The sequence below is a fragment of the Mobula birostris genome, chromosome 31, assembly GCF_030028105.1.
Source record: "Mobula birostris isolate sMobBir1 chromosome 31, sMobBir1.hap1, whole genome shotgun sequence".
In the NCBI taxonomy this organism is placed as follows: Eukaryota; Metazoa; Chordata; class Chondrichthyes; order Myliobatiformes; family Myliobatidae; genus Mobula; species Mobula birostris.
Genome location: NC_092400.1, coordinates 6,010,128 through 6,028,052, shown reverse-complemented (window position 1 = coordinate 6,028,052; position 17,925 = coordinate 6,010,128). Strand labels below are relative to the sequence as shown.

The 17,925-nt window shown below is 43.9% G+C and overlaps 1 protein-coding gene across 2 annotated transcripts in view; it reads right to left on the bottom strand.

The window, feature by feature from the left end:
* susd2 (sushi domain containing 2) overlaps positions 1-17,925 on the bottom strand; it is a 99,058-nt gene that overhangs the window by 19,694 nt on the left and 61,439 nt on the right. For both annotated transcript variants that reach the window (XM_072247502.1, XM_072247503.1), the window contains 4 exons: positions 14,368-14,523; positions 7,886-8,050; positions 2,590-2,838; positions 756-1,028 (listed from right to left, as the gene is read on the bottom strand). In XM_072247502.1, the coding sequence (XP_072103603.1) occupies positions 756-1,028; positions 2,590-2,838; positions 7,886-8,050; positions 14,368-14,523 (843 nt within the window). The remainder of the gene's footprint in view (positions 1-755; positions 1,029-2,589; positions 2,839-7,885; positions 8,051-14,367; positions 14,524-17,925) is intronic.

The window sequence follows — 17,925 nt, the reverse complement described above, 5'->3', positions numbered from 1 at the left end:
CTCAAAAATCTGGAAGAGGTAAATGTAAATTATTGGATTTACAATGCTTCAGTCTTAGTAATTGTCCACTTCCTTTCCTAAGACTTAAATTTACACAGCCATGCAGTCCAGAACAGAGATTATCACTGTCAAAAGCTTAGTGAGTAAATAGCTCGAACAGCTGGGTTGGAGACTCCAATGTATTAGGAGCATATGCACAGACGAAGAATGAGAGATAGAGTAAAATGAAGGTATTAAGATAGGTTAAACTACATCTGTGGGGGAATTAGAATGGGGAATTAAGTGAACACATGCTTGCCCAGAGAATGATGCAAGTGTAGACCATGCTGTCTTCTACAACAATTGGGGTGAATGGCAAGGGTATAGTTTGGAAAAGACTGAAATGGATGTTTTTGCTCTTGTTCTAATTGCATTCTTTCTTGAATAAATTGTGCTTAATCTATGTCTAATTTAGCTTTTTTTTCTTGTGAATGATGCTATGGGCCTGTGATGCTGCTGCAAATAAGCCTTTCATTGCACCTGTGTGTACATCTGACAATAAATTCGACTCTTACATTTTTTGACGATGAAGACACAAAGGGAAAAGAAACAAGGTAGGATGCTGAATGGGTTAGATAGCTTGTTTTGAGGCTTGGATAGTAACCGAGGCCAATTAGGACTAGTGGTCTATTTCTGCAGTGTAAATTCTATCTCATTCGTGTGGTCAGCTCAGGCTTACACATCAGGCAGAATAGTGATTACATACAGTAACTTACCTGGTTCAAGGCTTTCAACCAGCTTTCGGTAGTTCAGATAGGAGAGCTTTGTTTCATTTCCCACCTGGAGGCTTTCGGTTACAAGAGTATCAAACCGACAAGACTCGATCCCTTCGCACAGGGCATTCATCTTGGCATGCAGGGGATTCGCTGGGTTCTCCGACACGTGGAAGATAGGTGTGAAGGCTGGGTCATGCTTGGGAGCATGCAAGTAATTGTTCAGCAAGAACTGACTGTCATAGGTGAAGAGAGAACTCTTATTTTCAATTGCCCCTAAAAAGAATATGTGAAATGAATTAATCCTGCTGATGTGGCGATGACAATTATAGATCAAAACTGGATATTCAAAACAGCTCAGAATAACAAAAGTTTCTTTATCTGAGGAATATCAGAAAGGGTCCATATTGGCTGTGGAGATGGAAAATTCAGAAGCAACGAGGCAAAAGTTGGGTTAAGTTCCAAAACTGATGTCGAATAAGAGTGATGACTGACGAGACGGGAAGGAGACATGGAAAAGACAGGGCCAGGATTAAATTAACATGTATTTCCAGCTGTAACAACAATCATCTATTAAAACTATAACACAATAAACATGATTACAATTTCCTTGAGATGGCCATATTGACCCTGTGCAACGGCCAATGAATTTCCACAGAACGTATTCAAGCAGTTCTGAGCTCAACTCCAAATAAGTTGGCATTTATAAAGGAAATATTGTTTTAAATTAAATTGAGGGCGAAGAACATTCCAGAAAACTTGGTAGAAGCCTGTCTGAGCTGATTTTATCAGGCATCCTGTTGGGCAGTCTGAAGCCTGCTTATGGTTCTGGCTCATTTCAGTAACTTAGCAAACAGGGGATGGATACTCCAAAAAGCAGGAATATTAGCAGTACAAGCTGCTACTGCAAGGACCAGTAGGAGAAGTTAGCCAAGTCCAGCAGTTTACTGGCAATAAGACCAGGGAACAAGTCGTGGGTTTTGTGGACATGACAAACTGAAAAGGGTTTGTGAGAAGAGGTGCAAAGGAAAATTATTTGAATCAAGGGGTGAAGCACCAGAGAATCTTTAGGGAGGTTGGCCTTGGTGGACAAGAGAAAAGGGCGGGAGTGGCAGAGTCAAGATGCCTTCAATACTCGTGTCAAAGATGTCTATGATCTCCGTGCCTGTGGGTGGAAGTGAGGGCCGGACAGGGAGACTGTGAGAGGGCTTCAGGAGGATGACTGGGAGAGGCAAAGAGAAGTCAGGGCTACCAAAGTGAATGCAACAAACAATCTGCCAGAGGAACTCAAGTAACATCTGTAAGAGGAAAGAAACAGTCAAATTTTCGGGTCAAAACCCTGCATTCTGACCGGTTGCCTCACAACCTGGAATGGAGGCTCGAATGCACAGGATTGCAAGAGGCTGCCAAGGATTGTGGATTCAGCCAGCTCCATCACAGACACAACCCTCCTCATCATTGAGGCATTGCCTCAGGCAGCATCCATCACTTAGGACACTCACATCCGGCACAGGCTCTCTTCTCATTACCACCATCGGGGTGGAGGTACAGGAGCCGAAAGACCCCCACTCAGTGATTTAGGAGCAGATCCTTCCTCACTGTCATCAAGTTCATGATGACACAACCTCATCATTCTTCGCATTTTGCTTTACGGAATTTATTTATTTATTTTATAATTTATAGTAATTATGTTGTCTTTGCACAGTACTGCTGTTGCAAGACAACATATTTCATGTCAATGCTAATAAACCAATTCTGATTCACCAGTCCTGACGCCTGGATTGGGATTGGTCCATAGTCCTACATGTGACTTGAAAAGGCCAGAGGGTTTACTTACAGCTGGCTCCGAATTCATAGAGATTCTCCTGGCTTGCGTCGGCTGATAGATCTGATCCATTTCTGAAGGTGAAGTCGTCATCCCTGTTGTCGTTCATCACTCCAAGCAGCCCCTCTGTCTGGTTTGTAAACGTGTCCGGTAACAGGATGCTGATGCTCAGGATTGAGCCCCTCACCTGTGCTTCCACGCCGGCTCCAGAGGGAAACATGGCAGTCACGTTCTGTGGGCCGGCCGAATAGAGGTAGACCCCTATAGGAGGAGAGGCACCCAAATAAATCCGCTTAACACTCTTGCATTAGTTCATGCACCTGAACTGAAAAGAGGCCAGTACATATCTGCAATTCTTTGTCCCCAGAGAGTTGCAGGGGTTAGGATATTCAAAGGGGAATTAGTTATTTGTTTTTGAATTCGGGGAGTGGGGAAAGCACGGGGAAAAAGATGAGGTCCAGGACAGATCGGCCACGATCATAATGAATGACAGTGCAGGCTCAAGGGAACAATGACCCTCTCCTGTTCTATGCTACTTTATTCATATGTTACAACATGTCAAGACATAATACTAAGATCATGAGTTACTCTTTCGGCTATAGACATTGATAGAATGCAAGTAAGCTGATATTTGGTAAAGAAATGGAGCTATATAACAGGGAAACAGGCTTTTTGGTCAACTTGTCTGTGCTGATCACATTTCCCCAGCTGAGGTCTCATTTGACCAGGTTTGGCCCTCTGCCTTCCACTGTATCATGGCTCGCCCTGGATCCCATTCTTTCTCAGAAACCTACCTTTTAGCAAAACTATTCTCCCAGTTCAAACACAACAGGATTCACGACCCTGGTCTAAAGATGGCAGCATGCTTGCTCACTGTGGCATTTCCCAATCCAAAAAGTGGTGCAAATGAGTGTCTTAAACATCTTTCTTGTGATCACAAGACCCTGGTGGAAATTGGTAACATAAAATACTGCAAGACTGATTCATTAGTGAGACTGGTTTGGGAAGGAAGTTGCGTGGCCTCACTATATATATGTACCTGTGTTTGTGTATATGTATAATGACTAGAGAGCAATATGTTCCATATTTGAGTATACTTGAGTCAAGATGTATTCTATATTGAGTTGGAGTTTTTAGCTAAGCAGGGTGGAGTGTTGTGTATTTAATATTTCACTAATATTTGAGTAAAGTATTGTTGATTAAGCATTGTCTGTTTACATAATTCATTATGGGTTATATGTAAGAAGTACGTGAATGACATAAATCACTACGTCACCATATCAAATGTGCGCACCTCACTAAGGTAAAACAAAGTAGACACGCATTTCCCGGCTCCCGTGTTTTTCTTTTGATTAGATCCTGCAGTGACAAAGCATAACTAATCAAGAGTCTATCAACCTCCACTTTAATATGCCCAATGACTTATCCTCTGCAGCCATCTGTGGCAATGAGTTCCACAGATTCACCATCTACTGGCTAAAGAAGTTCCTCCTCATCTTTGTTGTAAAGGAACATCCCTCCGTTCTGAGGCTGTGCTCCCTGGTCCATCACTCCTGAAAACATCCTCTCCACGCCCACTCTTTCTAGGCTTTTCAGGGTCAAACACAGAACAGTTCAGCACAGCCACAGGCCCTTTGTCCCACAATGTAGTGCCAGACAAGCTAAAATGCAAATCAAGAGCACCTAAACATGAATTCCTCCTGCCTACACTATCCCTCCATCTTCCTCACATCCATATGCCTGTCTAAACGTCTCTTAAAAGCCTCTAATATATTTGCCTCCACCACCAGACCAGACAGCACATTCCAGGCATCCACCGCTCTCCGAGTAAAAACTTACCCCTCACTTCCCCTTTGAACCTACCCCCTCTCACCTTTAGTGCATGCCCTCTGGTATTAGATGCTTCTATCCTGAGAAACATATACTTCCTGTCTACTCTATCTATGCCCTTCACAATCTTATAAATATCTATCATGTCTTCCCTTATCCGCTGCTCCAGACAGCAACTCTCATGATGGCACATACTCTCTAAACCAGGCAGCATCCAGGCAAACCTCTTCTGCACCTCCTCCAAAGCCTCAACATCCTTCCTATAGTGACCAGAACTGTATGCAATACTCCCAGTGTGGCCCAACCAGAGTTCTATAAAGTTGTGTAAGGGGTTTCTTCTTTCATGTTACTGCGTAGGCTAATTAAAATGGCTTCTTTGTTATGTTAACTGCCGAGAAAGTCCTCCCGCTAGCAGTTTGTTTGGATTATGTTATTGATAAGACAGCAAACGAACCAATTGGGATAGATGTTGTTCTTTCTAGTGTGTAAGTTATTGTGATGCACGGGTTTGGGGGCAGAAGGCGCTAGAGAGAGAGAGAGAGAGAGAGAGAGGATGGACAAGGTGCTGTGAGTCGGCTAACGGGGTCGGACCCCGAGCAGGAGTCTGAGGTCCAGGGTGTTCGGCGAGGAGAGCAGGCGGAGACGGACTCGTGTAGAGCGTCTGGTCGACCACCACTGTTGGTACCAGGCGGCAGGTCGAGGTGGTCTGAGGGGAGGAGGGTCCCGAGCTCCAATTGTTTGTGCACGAAGAGATTGAACTTTGATAAGTGTGGTGCCTTTTATTTTCTTTTTATACTTTATCTCTATTAATTATATAGTTCCAATAATATCTCTAAACTGTAATTCATTTAATTGTATCTGGTATATTGTCTGTTATTTTGGTGGGGTGGGGTACATCACACAGCATCCACACAAACTTTATTACCAAGTTTGGTGGGGCCGAGGGCTGTTTCCCTCGACGACAGCGAGCTGAGCGAACCTGAGGCTTGCCGGGGGGCTACAGTTGCAACATAATCTCTTGGCTTTGAACTCAGTGCCTCAAATAATAAAAGCAAGCATTCCATAAGCCTTCTTAGCCACCTTATCGACCTGTGTCACCACTTTCAAGGAGCTATGAACTTGGATCCCAAGATCTCTCTGCTTAGCAACACTGTTAAGGATCTTGCGCTTCACAGTGTACTATCTCCTTGTACTTGCCCTACCCAGGTGCAACTCCTCCCATTTATCTGCATTAAGCTCCACCTGCTATTGCTCTGCCCGTATCCACAACTGATCTATATCATGCTGTGTTCTTTGCCAGTCTTCCACACTATCCACAACTCCACCCATCTTGGTATCACCCGCAAACTTACTAACCCACCCATCCCTTTACCCTTCCCTGTTGAGCCAAGTTGCCACCAGCCTGGTTGCTCCTGTCGTGCACCAATGGATCATCCCCCAGCAGTATCCAAAGGGATATACTTGCTGCTGAGGGGAATGGATCCCTGTACAGATTTTGTAATCCCCTTACCTCTCCAGGTGCTCAGCCATCTATTGTCTGAAACCTGTACTCTGGGTGTGACCACCTCTTTAAAAGTCTCATCTATGATTTCTTCAGCCTCCCGAATGATCCTGAGTACATTACTCCTTGACCCGGTCGGTCAGGTGCTGAAGTTGGGTGCACTTCCTGCAGATATAGTCATCAGGGAAACCGCCTGCTACCCTGAATTCCCACAGCTTACAGGAGGAGCATTCCATCCTATGTACTCTGTACCAAACAAAAAAGGCTTACTGTGCCTCTGCCTGTTCACGCTGAAACCTGTTATACCAAAGCTTTCCCACTCCATCACGGGCACACTTCAAAAATGGCCGCTCTGTTTGACCTTATCGTCCTTTTATTTGCAGCTGAGTTTAGGCCTCTGCTGCTGACATTTGCGTAGCCGATAAAGACCAACCTTACCCAAATCTTCTCCTTTTATACTCTCTCTCCCTCCCAGCCTTTGGTAGGGCTACGACACCAATACTCACACTGACCGTGCCTGAGCCGCCAAAAAAAAATGCCATAGGTTTCAATGAGACCAACCTTCATTCTTCTAAACTCCGGTGAGTACAGGCCCAGAGCCATCAAACACTCTTGAAGAAGCTGCAGAAGATTGTGAACACGGCGCAGCACATCACACAAACCAATCTTCCGTCCTTGAACTCACTTTACACCGCACGCTGTCGGAGCAGTGCTGCCAGGATAATCAAGGACACGACCTACCCAGCCAACACACTTTTCATCCCTCTTCCCTCCGGGAGAAGGCTCAGGAGCTTGAAGACTCGTACGGCCAGATTTGGGAACAGCTTCTTTCCAACTGTGATAAGACTGCTGAACGGATCCTGACCCGGATCTGGGCCGTACCCTCCAAATATCCGGACCCGCATCTCAGTTTTTTTTTTGCACTACCTTACTTTCTATTTTTCTATTTTCTATTTATGATTTATAATTTAAATTTTTAATATTTATTATCAATTTGTAATCCAGGGAGCGGGAAGCGCAGAATGAAATACCACGATGATGATTGCACGTTCTAATATCAATTGTTTGGTGACAATAAGTATAAAGTATATGTTAATCCTTTCATTCCTAGGATCATTCTTGTAAACCTCCTCTGGACCTTCTCCAACATAATCACATCGTTTCTTAGGGAACGGGCCTGCCAGCAGAACTGGTGCATGCAAGCTCGATTTCAATTTTTGGCAGAGGTTTGGATAGGTACAGAAACGCTAGGGGTATGGAGAACTATGGTCCCAGTGCACATCAATGGGAGTAGGCGGTTTAAATGGTTCGGCACAGACCAGATGGGCCGAAGGCACTGGTTCTGTGTTGTACTTTTCTATGAGTCTATGACTCTAATAATCTATGCCTTTAATCCTCGTACCACAGTGCTTGACCATACACATCCCTGCACTATATTACACCTCTGAAGATAATTAGGGATGGGTGATATTTGCTGGTTAGCAATACAGTTCACATCCTCCAAAGAGTCTTCTATATAGTTTTAATATTTGACTTGTAATGTGATGATAACTAGATAATCTGTCACATTGCTTTTGGCTGCAGTATAAATAAGAAACATGGAGAAATGTCTTGCTGTACCTTGTTTATATAAGAAGGGCAGGTTCTTGATTTCAGTCTCATTTGAAAGACAGGACATCTAATAACACAGCTCTCTCTCAACACTGCAATGAAGTTCCAGTATAGGTTTTTATGCCAAGTGTTTGATATGGGACTTGAATCAGGTCAGGGTACTACCTACTGAGCCACAGCGAGCAGTCTGGGGAAGTCGGGAAGTTAACAGGTAGTCCAGAGTAACACACACAATGTGCTAGAGGAACTCAGCAGATCAGGCAGCATCTATGGCGAGGACTGAACAGTCAACGTTTCAGGCCAGGTCCTGATCATCAGGGTCGATCAGGTAAATTCTGATCATCTCACCAATCTGACAAAGCTTACCTTTGAGGTCCATCCAGTTCTGTTCCTTGAAAGTTGCAGGTCCACTGTTGATCAACACCTCCAAGCTGCTTCCAATGTCATGGCTAGCGATGCGGAATTCAATCACATCGGAATCACCTTCCCGCATAGCGACAGCAGTAAATCCAGTCACATCTGCGTTTACTCCTGTAATTAAAAAGAGAGCAGCAAATTGCCAATAAATATTTCCCTGATATAGAAGGAAAGCCAGCTTAAAAAAAATTCAGAATTAGATCTCTGGGATATTGATCATATCGTTCCTCGTAGAACTTGGAGACTAAAAGATTAAGAGATTTAGTGAATCACAGCAAGTTAACATGTCATTCCGGTCCAACAAGTCCAAATTATAGCCATGTGACCAATGTGATCCTTGGAATGTGTGAGGAAACCTTAGCACCCAGAGGATACCCACACAGCCACCAGGCGAGCATACAGGCAGCGGTGGGAATTGAACCTGGGTCGCTGGAGCTGGAGCTGAGGTAGCACAGGCGAACTGCTACGCTATCGTGCCGCCTTAAACTACCTCTTACACAAAGAAACTAATGCATTGCTGCCCAGCAGCTCATTGTCACGGGACAATGTCTGCCCAGCAGTACGATGCCATGGCAACATGCTCCTTTTGTGCTCTCAAGTTATAATACTCTAATATATCATAGTGCCACAGTTACTAATTGATAGCTCTATAACTTTCTGCTGTCATCCTGCAACAGCAGTCACTATCACAACATCGTAATACAATAAGCACTCCTTGTTAACATGCTGTGATTACCCACTTGCATAATGTTATAGTTGTCTGCAGGGTAATGTTATAAATTCCTTCTGTTATAATGGCGTAATTGTCCACTAGTATGATGTTGTAATTGCCCAGTTATACGATTATAATTACCCACTGTTATTCTGCTATCATTGGACATTGTGATAGCGCAATAATCGCTCACTTTTATAATGGTTTAATTTTTCATTGTTGCCCATTAATCTGGGGAGTGTAGGAAGCATAGCTCTTTTGTTAAGGGAAAGGCTGGAGCCAGAAGCCCCTGTGTATTAAAGGGAGCGTAGAAGCTGGGATCCCTGCACATTAAAGGGTTTGCGAGAACCTACTGTGTGTTAGAGCACTGGAGACATGGCCTTTTGTGTTAAAGAGAAGGAACCAGATACCAAATCTTCAGCATTTCCCAACAATCAGAATTTTGCTGTAAGGATGTTCTGCACCAATGACTGAATAGAACAGTCCATTCAGAAACTCAAATCCAACAACAATTTGAATGAATTGAAATTTTAGTCAAACCTTGAGAGAGCAATGCCTTTCCTAAATTAATGAATGTCAACGAGCAGTGCACCGGAAGCCAAAATCCATTGTACAAACTCTCTAAACGCTTTCCTGGAGGAAGAACAAATCATAAGCACAAGAGGTTGTGCAGGTGCTCAAAACCTGGATCTGTATGTTCCCAGAGAAAGAGTTTCTTATTTATCAACCATTCAGATAAATGAGGAAGGAAGTGGCCTTTCATTAATATAAATTATTATTATAATTTCATGAAACAGACATCTTTGCTGTCTATACACTAAATTAACATATGGGGAGCTATCATTAAGTATATCAGTCAATATCCAGATGGGGTAATTAGAGTTATTCTGTGAGGTTTAAAAAGGAAGTCAGTGTTCTAGTTTTACATTCCTTTCTCTGCCTTGTATTTTCCCACACTTTCATACTTATGACACAGGAGGCAGCCATTTGGACCATTGAGTCCATGTCAATCTCTGGAGCAATCCCATCAGACCCATTCCCCAACCGATTCCTCTTTAGCCTATTCTGCTCTTTTAACACACAGCTAGGTCCCCTAATGTAATGTGGTGCATGCCTACAGTCCCTGTAGCCTGATATCTTGACACATGTGTTGATGAATAGCTGTGCACAAAACACTGGGAAAAGCTGGATAACTGACCACATCTGCATCTGGGAAGCCTGATATCGGAACACATCTGTTGCTGAACAGCTCAGGATTCACATGTAAAACCAGTCAGTGTGATCAATCATCTCCTGAACTACCGGGCGGCCTGGTCGCAGCACACATCTGTGTCCATTTGCCACCAACAATCCTCCACTCAGTAAGAAAGGCATGAACTTGCCTGCTCCACGACACTGCGAGTCGCAGAAAGTTGGTACAGCCGAAGAATTTCTGGAGCACTGTAACCTTTACCTTCACCAGGAAAATCATGGATTCCAATCACATTACTCTTCCCGTGTGACAATGATGAAGTGAGAAGCTGGAAGGTGATTGGTGGAAGAGGTAAAGGGCTGAAGGAGGAGGAATCTGATAGGAGAGGACAGTGGACCATGGGAGAAAGGGAAAGAGAAGAGGGGCACTATAGGGTGGTGATGGACAGGAGATCTGAAGAGAAGGGGTGAGAGGAGAACCAGATGGGGAATGGAAAAAGAGAGAAGGGGGAATGTTCCCAGCATGCTCTGGTTTTGTACCTACAATCTGCAGCAAGGAGATTGAATTATGAGGCTATATTTCCAGTTTACAAAATGCACATCAGGTCTTCATTCCATCAGGTCGAGCACCTCTGCTCCAACTATCAAAAAGCAAAACTTCCCAGTGGCCAATTCCTCTTCGCATTCCCATTCCAGCTTGTCGGTCCATAGCCCTCCCATGCCCCGAGGGTGGAGGAGCAACACCTTATATTCCATTTGGGTAGCCTCCAACCCGATGGCATGTATATCAATTTCTCCTCCTGGTAAAAATATATTTCCCTCACCCTCCCCTCTTCCCCAATCTGGCCTCTTAATTCTTCTCATCTGCCTATCACCACCCCCTGGGCCCCTCGTCCTTCCCTTTCTCCTATGGTCCACTCTCCTCTCCTATCAGATTCCTTCTTCTCCAGCCCCTTACCATTCCTACCACCAGGCTTCACCTATCACCCCATAGCTCTCCTCCTTCCCCCCCCCCCACCTTTTTATTCTGGGGTCTTTCCCCTTCCTTTCCAGTCCTGAAGAAGGGTCTCAGCCTGAAATGTTAGCTGTTTGTTCATTTCCATCGATGTCATCTGAACTGCTGAGTTCCTCCAGCATTTTGTGTGTGTTACTTAGGCCTTTTATTCCACTGGCTCTTCCATTAAGAGAAGATCCCAATTCATGTAGTCATTCCTGATGTTAATAACGTCAAAGCATCCCTGATAATTGCAATTCATTTTAAACTAGAGCAATTAGTGTGGTCACTATCAGACATCTTGACTATTATAAAAAATGGAGACCATTGTCTGACTGTGATGTACTAGGGCAACTATATAAGTGTGTTTACTGCTACCAGCTGTAGAAAAGTTTCAAGCCAATAAAGTTTACAGACGACACAAAGGTTGGTGGTGTTGTGGATAGTGTAGAGGATTGTCGAAGATTGCAGAGAGGCATTGATAGGATGCAGAAGTGGGCTGAGAAGTGGCAGATGGAGTTCAACCCGGAGAAGTGTGAGGTGGTACACTTTGGAAGGACAAACTCCAAGGCAGAGTACAAAGTAAATGGCAGGATACTTGGTAGTGTGGAGGAGCAGAGAGATCTGGGGGTACATGTCCACAGATCCCTGAAAGTTGCCTCACAGGTGGATAGGGTAGTTAAGAAAGCTTATAGGATGTTAGCTTTCATAAGTCGAGGGATAGAGTTTAAGAGTCGCGATGTAATGATGCAGCTCTATAAAACTCTGGTTAGGCCACACTTGGAGTACTGTGTCCAGTTCTGGTCGCCTCACTATAGGAAGGGTGTGGAAGCATTGGAAAGTGTACAGAGGAGATTTACCAGGATGCTGCCTGGTTTAGAGAGTATGCATTATGATCAGAGATTAAGGAAGCTAGGGCTTTACTCTTTGGAGAGTAGGAGGATGAGAGGAGACATGATAGAGATGTACAAGATAATAAGAGGAATAGATAGAGTGGATAGCCAGCGCCTCTTCCCCAGGGCACCACAGCTCAATACAAGAGGACATGGCTTTAAGGTAAGGGGTGGGAAGTTCAAGGGGGATATTAGAGGAAGGTTTTTTACTCAGAGAGTGGTTGGTGCATGGAATGCACTGCCTGAGTCAGTGGTGGAGGCAGATACACTAGTGAAGTTTAAGAGACTACTAGACAGGTATATGGAGGAATTTAAGGTGGGGGCCTATATGGGAGGCAGGGTTTGAGGGTCGGCACAACATTGTGGGCCGAAGGGCCTGTACTGTGCTGTATTATTCTATGTTCTATCTAAATCTCTAGTTGGGATCAACAAAAGGTTAAGGGCCAATTGTTCAGATTCACACATAAAAGTTGCTGGTGAACGCAGCAGGCCAGGCAGCATCTCTAGGAAGAGGTTCAGTCGACGTTTCGGGCCGAGACCCTTCGTCCTGACAAAGGGTCTCAGCCCGAAACGTCGACTGTATCTCTTCCTAGAGATGCTGCCTGGCCTGCTGCGTTCACCAGCAACTTTTATGTGTGTTGCTTGAAATTCCAGCATCTGCAGATTTCCTTGTGTTTGCCTGTTCAGATTCACTGTTGTTTTTCCTACAAATATTTATCCAATTCCATTTTGAAGTTACTATTGAACTTGCCTTCCCTTTCAACCTCAGCCTTCCAGATAGTAATTAAGTGAACTGCATAAAAATCACTTTATTTTTGTTGTGTCTATTTATATTTTCCAATTAGAGATCAGAGCAACTTAGGCAATTATTTCTTCCTGTAAAACAGTTTTTGTAACAAATCATCTATTGATTACTCAGTTTGAGAGATCAAAATAAGCCTTTCATGTCGCCATTCACTGGAATCCTGTAGTTATGAAGTAATAAAAATAGCTAATTGTTTTTCTCATATATCCTTATGGCAAAGAATAAGGCCATTTGGCCCATCACATCTATGTTGACTCCCAAGGTAATCCCATTCCACCACAATCCACTCTTTCACACATGCCCATTGGAACTCTGTTACCCAACTGCCTTCACACATGGAACAATCTACTATCATCAATTAACCTAACAAACAGCCAGTATTTGGGAGGCAGAAGGAAACCTAAGTGACTGGGGAAAGCCAAAGAAGTCACAGAGAGAATGTGCATATTCCCCACCGACAGCACTCAAGAGCAGAATTGAACCCAGCCCACTGATGCAGTAAGTGAACCACGTTACCTGCAAGACCATTGTGACAGCAAATTATTATTAAACCTAGTGACCTTCTGACTGGGTGGCAGGGTAGAGGTAAACTCTCTACCAAAGGACGTGGAAAGCACTCCTTCCCTCCACTAACTTGGACAAGGTGAACCCACTGATCAGGATTCACGTGAGGCCATGGGAGAAGCTGGTGGATATCACAAGTTCTGGTTATGTGACCACTGGCGCCAGGCAGCCAGTCTCTGAAGGGTATTGATAATGGCTGGGGACACCCAGCTTGTAAAGACTCTGCCCGGTAGAAGGCATTGGCAAATCATGCCAAGAACAATCATGGTCATTGGACAATGATCACCTATGTCATATGAGTAGTTCGTTAGTTAAAGTCTGTCCCGCGCCTTATTGGCTCACCAGGCCCAGTTTCCATGGCGTGAAGCGACTGAGAGTATGAGACTCTCCTCCGCCCCCCCCCCCGCAGATAGGACGCCAGTTTATCGCGAGGTTAACCCCCAGCATTTTGCCGGTACCCATTTTCAGCTGGGTGGACTGGAGCAATGTGTGGTTAAATGCCTTGCTCAAAGACACAACACACTGCCTTGGCTGGGGCTCGAACTCACGACCTTCAGATAGCTAGTCCAACGCCTTAACCACTCGGCCACGCGCCACACTATGTCACATGGACATGGTGCATAATGAGGATGATGATGACGATGAGCCTCTGATGGACAATATGGACAACTTATGCAGATGAAATAAATAATAGCAATATCTGAGAGATTTTTTATCACTTTACATCTCTCCACTCAATATACAAAACAGCCTTCTCTTTTCTTGCATCAGTGATCCATTTTAGTAATGTACTGAGAAATAGAAATGGAATCATCAGTGTTTGAAGGATTTATCTGACCAAATCTTGGAAAGATGAGAAATGTAATAAGTCTTGGGGTAACGCAGTAGCGTGGCGGCAATCACAATCACCTTGCAGTGCCAGAAATCACTCATTAATGTTCGATTCACAACTGCTCTCTGTAAACAGTTTGTACATTCTCCCCATGGGATTCTTCTGATGGCTCTGGTTTCCTCCCAAATTCCAAAGACATACAGTTAAGGTTGGTGAGCTAAGGACATGTTAGGTGGTGTCAGAAGAGTGGCGACACTTGTAGGCTGGTTCCAGCACAATTATTGAACTGCGTTGGTCATTGACACAAACGTCAATTTGACCATGTGTTTCAATGTTTTGACGTACATGTGACAAATAAAGTTCATTTTAGATATATATAAAACATATAGCTCAACAAGGCAGTTGCTTAATAATAAATGTTGCTGCCTGAAGACTCTTACCATTGATATTCTTGACTTGTTTCGTCCTTCCTTGGACTTGCAACGTTCCACTTCTGGAGTTTGCTTCTCCTTTCACCAAGGTGTACTCCCCCTTCCCATTGAAGGTGAAGTTGGCACCATCAAACGTAAAGAGATGTGGGTCCCCAAACGCTGCGCCTGGAAAAGAGTTCAAGAAATCTGACTCTTTGCTGTAAGAATTTAGAGCTATTGCTACGTAGGGTTTGAAAGTACAACGTCACAACTTATTTAATTTTTTTTAAATACTGATTTACAGCTTAACATCAAACTTCCAACTGAGCGGTTGGTGCAGCAGATCCAAGGCCCATTTAGGCACTGAACAAATTTATTTAATTCTGCAGCATGCTAAAGCTACACTTAGGGGTCACTTTACTAGGTAAAAGAGTGCCTATCCACTTCAAGGTTCAACATGTTGTGCATTCAGACATGCTCTTCTGCACACTGTTATTGTAACATGTGGTTATTTGAGTTACTGTCACTTTCCTGTCAGCTTGAACCAGTCTGACCTTTCTCCTCTGACTTCTGACATTAATAAGGCATTTTAGCCCCCCAAAACTGCCGCTCACTGGATGATTTTTGTTTATCGCACCATTCTCTGTACACCCTACAGACTGCTGTGAAAATCCCAGACCAGCAGTTTCTGAGATCTTCAAACCACCCTGTCTGGCACCAACAATCATTCCACAGTCAAGGTCACTTATATCACATTTCTTCCCTATTTTGTTGCTTGCCCTGAAAATCATCTGAACTGTTTGATCATGCCTGCATGTTTTTATGTATTGAGTTGCTGCCTCTAATCGGCTGGGTAGACATTTGCATTAATAAGCAGGTGTACAGGTATGCCCTAATAAAGTAGCCACTGAGTGTATATCTGTCTGTCATAGTGGAGTCATACTTCTAAATCAGTCCAGTATGGCAATATCTCCAAAGTTCTTGGATTGATAGGGGAGAATCCACAAATCAGGAAGCCTCCTTGTCATACTTAGATAATACCACCAATGGTGGCATCGTGACTCAGAGACAGGAGGCTGGAGTTTTCCCACTATAGAATTTATGACCAGAAGTTCAAGATACTGAGGGGGGAAAGACACAGATGAGCAGCTGTGGCCCAGAGCAGATCAGTCACAATTGCAGTAAGTCATAGTCATAGTCACGAGGAATTCTGCAGATGCTGGAAATTCAAGCAACACACATCAAAGTTGCTGGTGAACGCAGCAGGCCAGGCAGCATCTCTAGGAAGAGGTACAGTCGACGTTTCAGGCCAAGATCCTTCGTCAGGATAGTCATAGTCATACTTTATTGATCCCGAGGGAAATTGGGTTTCGTTACAGTTGCACCAACCAAGAATAGAGTATAAATAGCGGGGCAGGCTTGAAGGATTGGCTCCAACTCCCATTTTTTTTTTATTCCCTGGGTTCATTAGGGCAGTTCCTCAGCCCACAGGTTTCATGTCAACTTTCCTCATGTCAACTTCAGTTATGGCAACCCACCCACCCCAGAGAGGACAACCAGCAGTTTACAATACAAGGTAAGTATTTAGTTTTTGTGATCCCAGTACTCTGTACGGGACTGGAGGCTGCTATTCTATCAGGTCTCTGACACAGTCTATGGTCTCATCTGGTTGGTTACCTCTGCTTCCAAGCTACACCACTGCAAGTAAGATTGTTTCCACGACAGCCTGTCTCTTTCTGGTAAATTACAAACGCAACAAGCAGTAGAGGGAGTTCTACAAATGTTTCCATAATGCTGTATTTATCATTGGGTTCTGATTTAGGATACTGTCCTGTTGGATTAGACTGTATAAATGTTATTTTCCTTGTAGCTTAACTTTCTTATACTTGTTTGTATTTTTATATAATTAACTGTGTACATGTTCAATGAGTTTTCTAGCGGTTACAGTTCCCTTTGTATTTTTCTGGAAACTAATTAGTTTTAGTGGCGGGTGTTGCATTACTTGAATAGGTACTATCCTTTTGGTTAATTTAAGTAATGGAATTTAATTGGAAAATGTGGAATCAGTTGTTTGGTATACGAGGACCGGACCACCTTTTGTTCGATCTCTTCTTTCTCTCTTTTCCTTTGTTTTTGAAATGCTCAATAAAATTATTAGAAGCAACAAGTTTTATGCCTCATTCTTGACTTCCAAAGAGCCTTGGATCACAAGAACATCAGGATCCAATGACCCCTTCCAGCTGAGATTCCCACATATTTGCACTGACTCCTGGATCCCGCTTCGAGTTAGACTTGGTGTGGAATCACATAGTTAGATTCGGCATGGAAGCTGTCAACCAGCCACATACACTGGACATCAAGTTAGGTGAGACCAAATACAGAATCTGATAGCCCATTGCACATTAAAGGACAGCGTACTGTATGATAGAGCAAAGGAGAACAAAAATTCCCTTTGTTTATTAATTTTGGTTCAGTTTAATATTTGCAATTGATTATAAATACTATCTATAGTTGTGTTTTGAAATAAGGTTGTATTACATTTATATTATTTAAATTATCTACTTGTATATTCATAGCTTTTGAATGCACCCAGATGTCCTCAATGAGGAAGCCATTCCGTACATCCAACTCCTGGACCAATCCCATCAGTCCCCTCTCCTATAGCCTATACTCTCTCACATATTCATCAACATCCATCTGCTGCAACTTACAACGTCTCTGGGACGTGGGTGGAAACTGGAGCACCCAGGAGAAGCTCACGTGGTCACAGAGAGCACATGAAAACCACAAGAGACAGCACCGAAGCCTGGGATCAAACCTGGGTCACAGGAGCTGTGAGGAGGCTCCCCTGCCCGCTGCGTTACCGTGGCACCTACCTCAGCTGCACTGCCAGAACTCCTGGTGTTGCTGAAACCATAAAGGTGGAGTCAAACAGGCCAAACAGGCCTGTTTTTCAACATAGAACATAAAACAGTACACAGCCTTTGACCCACGATGTTGTACCGACATTTTAACCGACTCTATATAAACCTACACTTCCCTCCTACATAACTTTTCATTTTTCTATCATCCATGTGCCTATTTCCTTACTAGTGCCTACTAGTTCCTTAATTGCCCCTAGTGTGTCTGCCTCTACCACCACCCCCAGCTGGGTGTTCCACACACCCACCACGCTCTGTGTAAAGAACTTACCTCAGCCATCCCCTCTATACTTTCCTCCAATCACCTTAAAATTATACACCTTTGTATTATCCATTTCTGCCCCATAGAAAAGATCTCTGCTTGTCCAAACTATCTATACCTCTGATCATCTTGTACACCTCTATCAAGTCACCTCCAGTCCTCCTTCACTCCAAAGAGAAAAGCATTAGCTCACTCAACCTATCTTCATAAGACATGCCCTCCACTCCAGGAAGAATCTTGGTAAATCTCCTATGCACCCTCTCCAAAGCTTCCACATCCTTCCTAGAATGAGGTGTCTAGAACTGAACACATTACTCCACGTGTGGTCCAGCCAGGGTTTTGTAGAGCTGCAACACCATCTCGCAGCCCTTGAACTCACTCTGTCGACTCAGGCCTAGGAGGCCA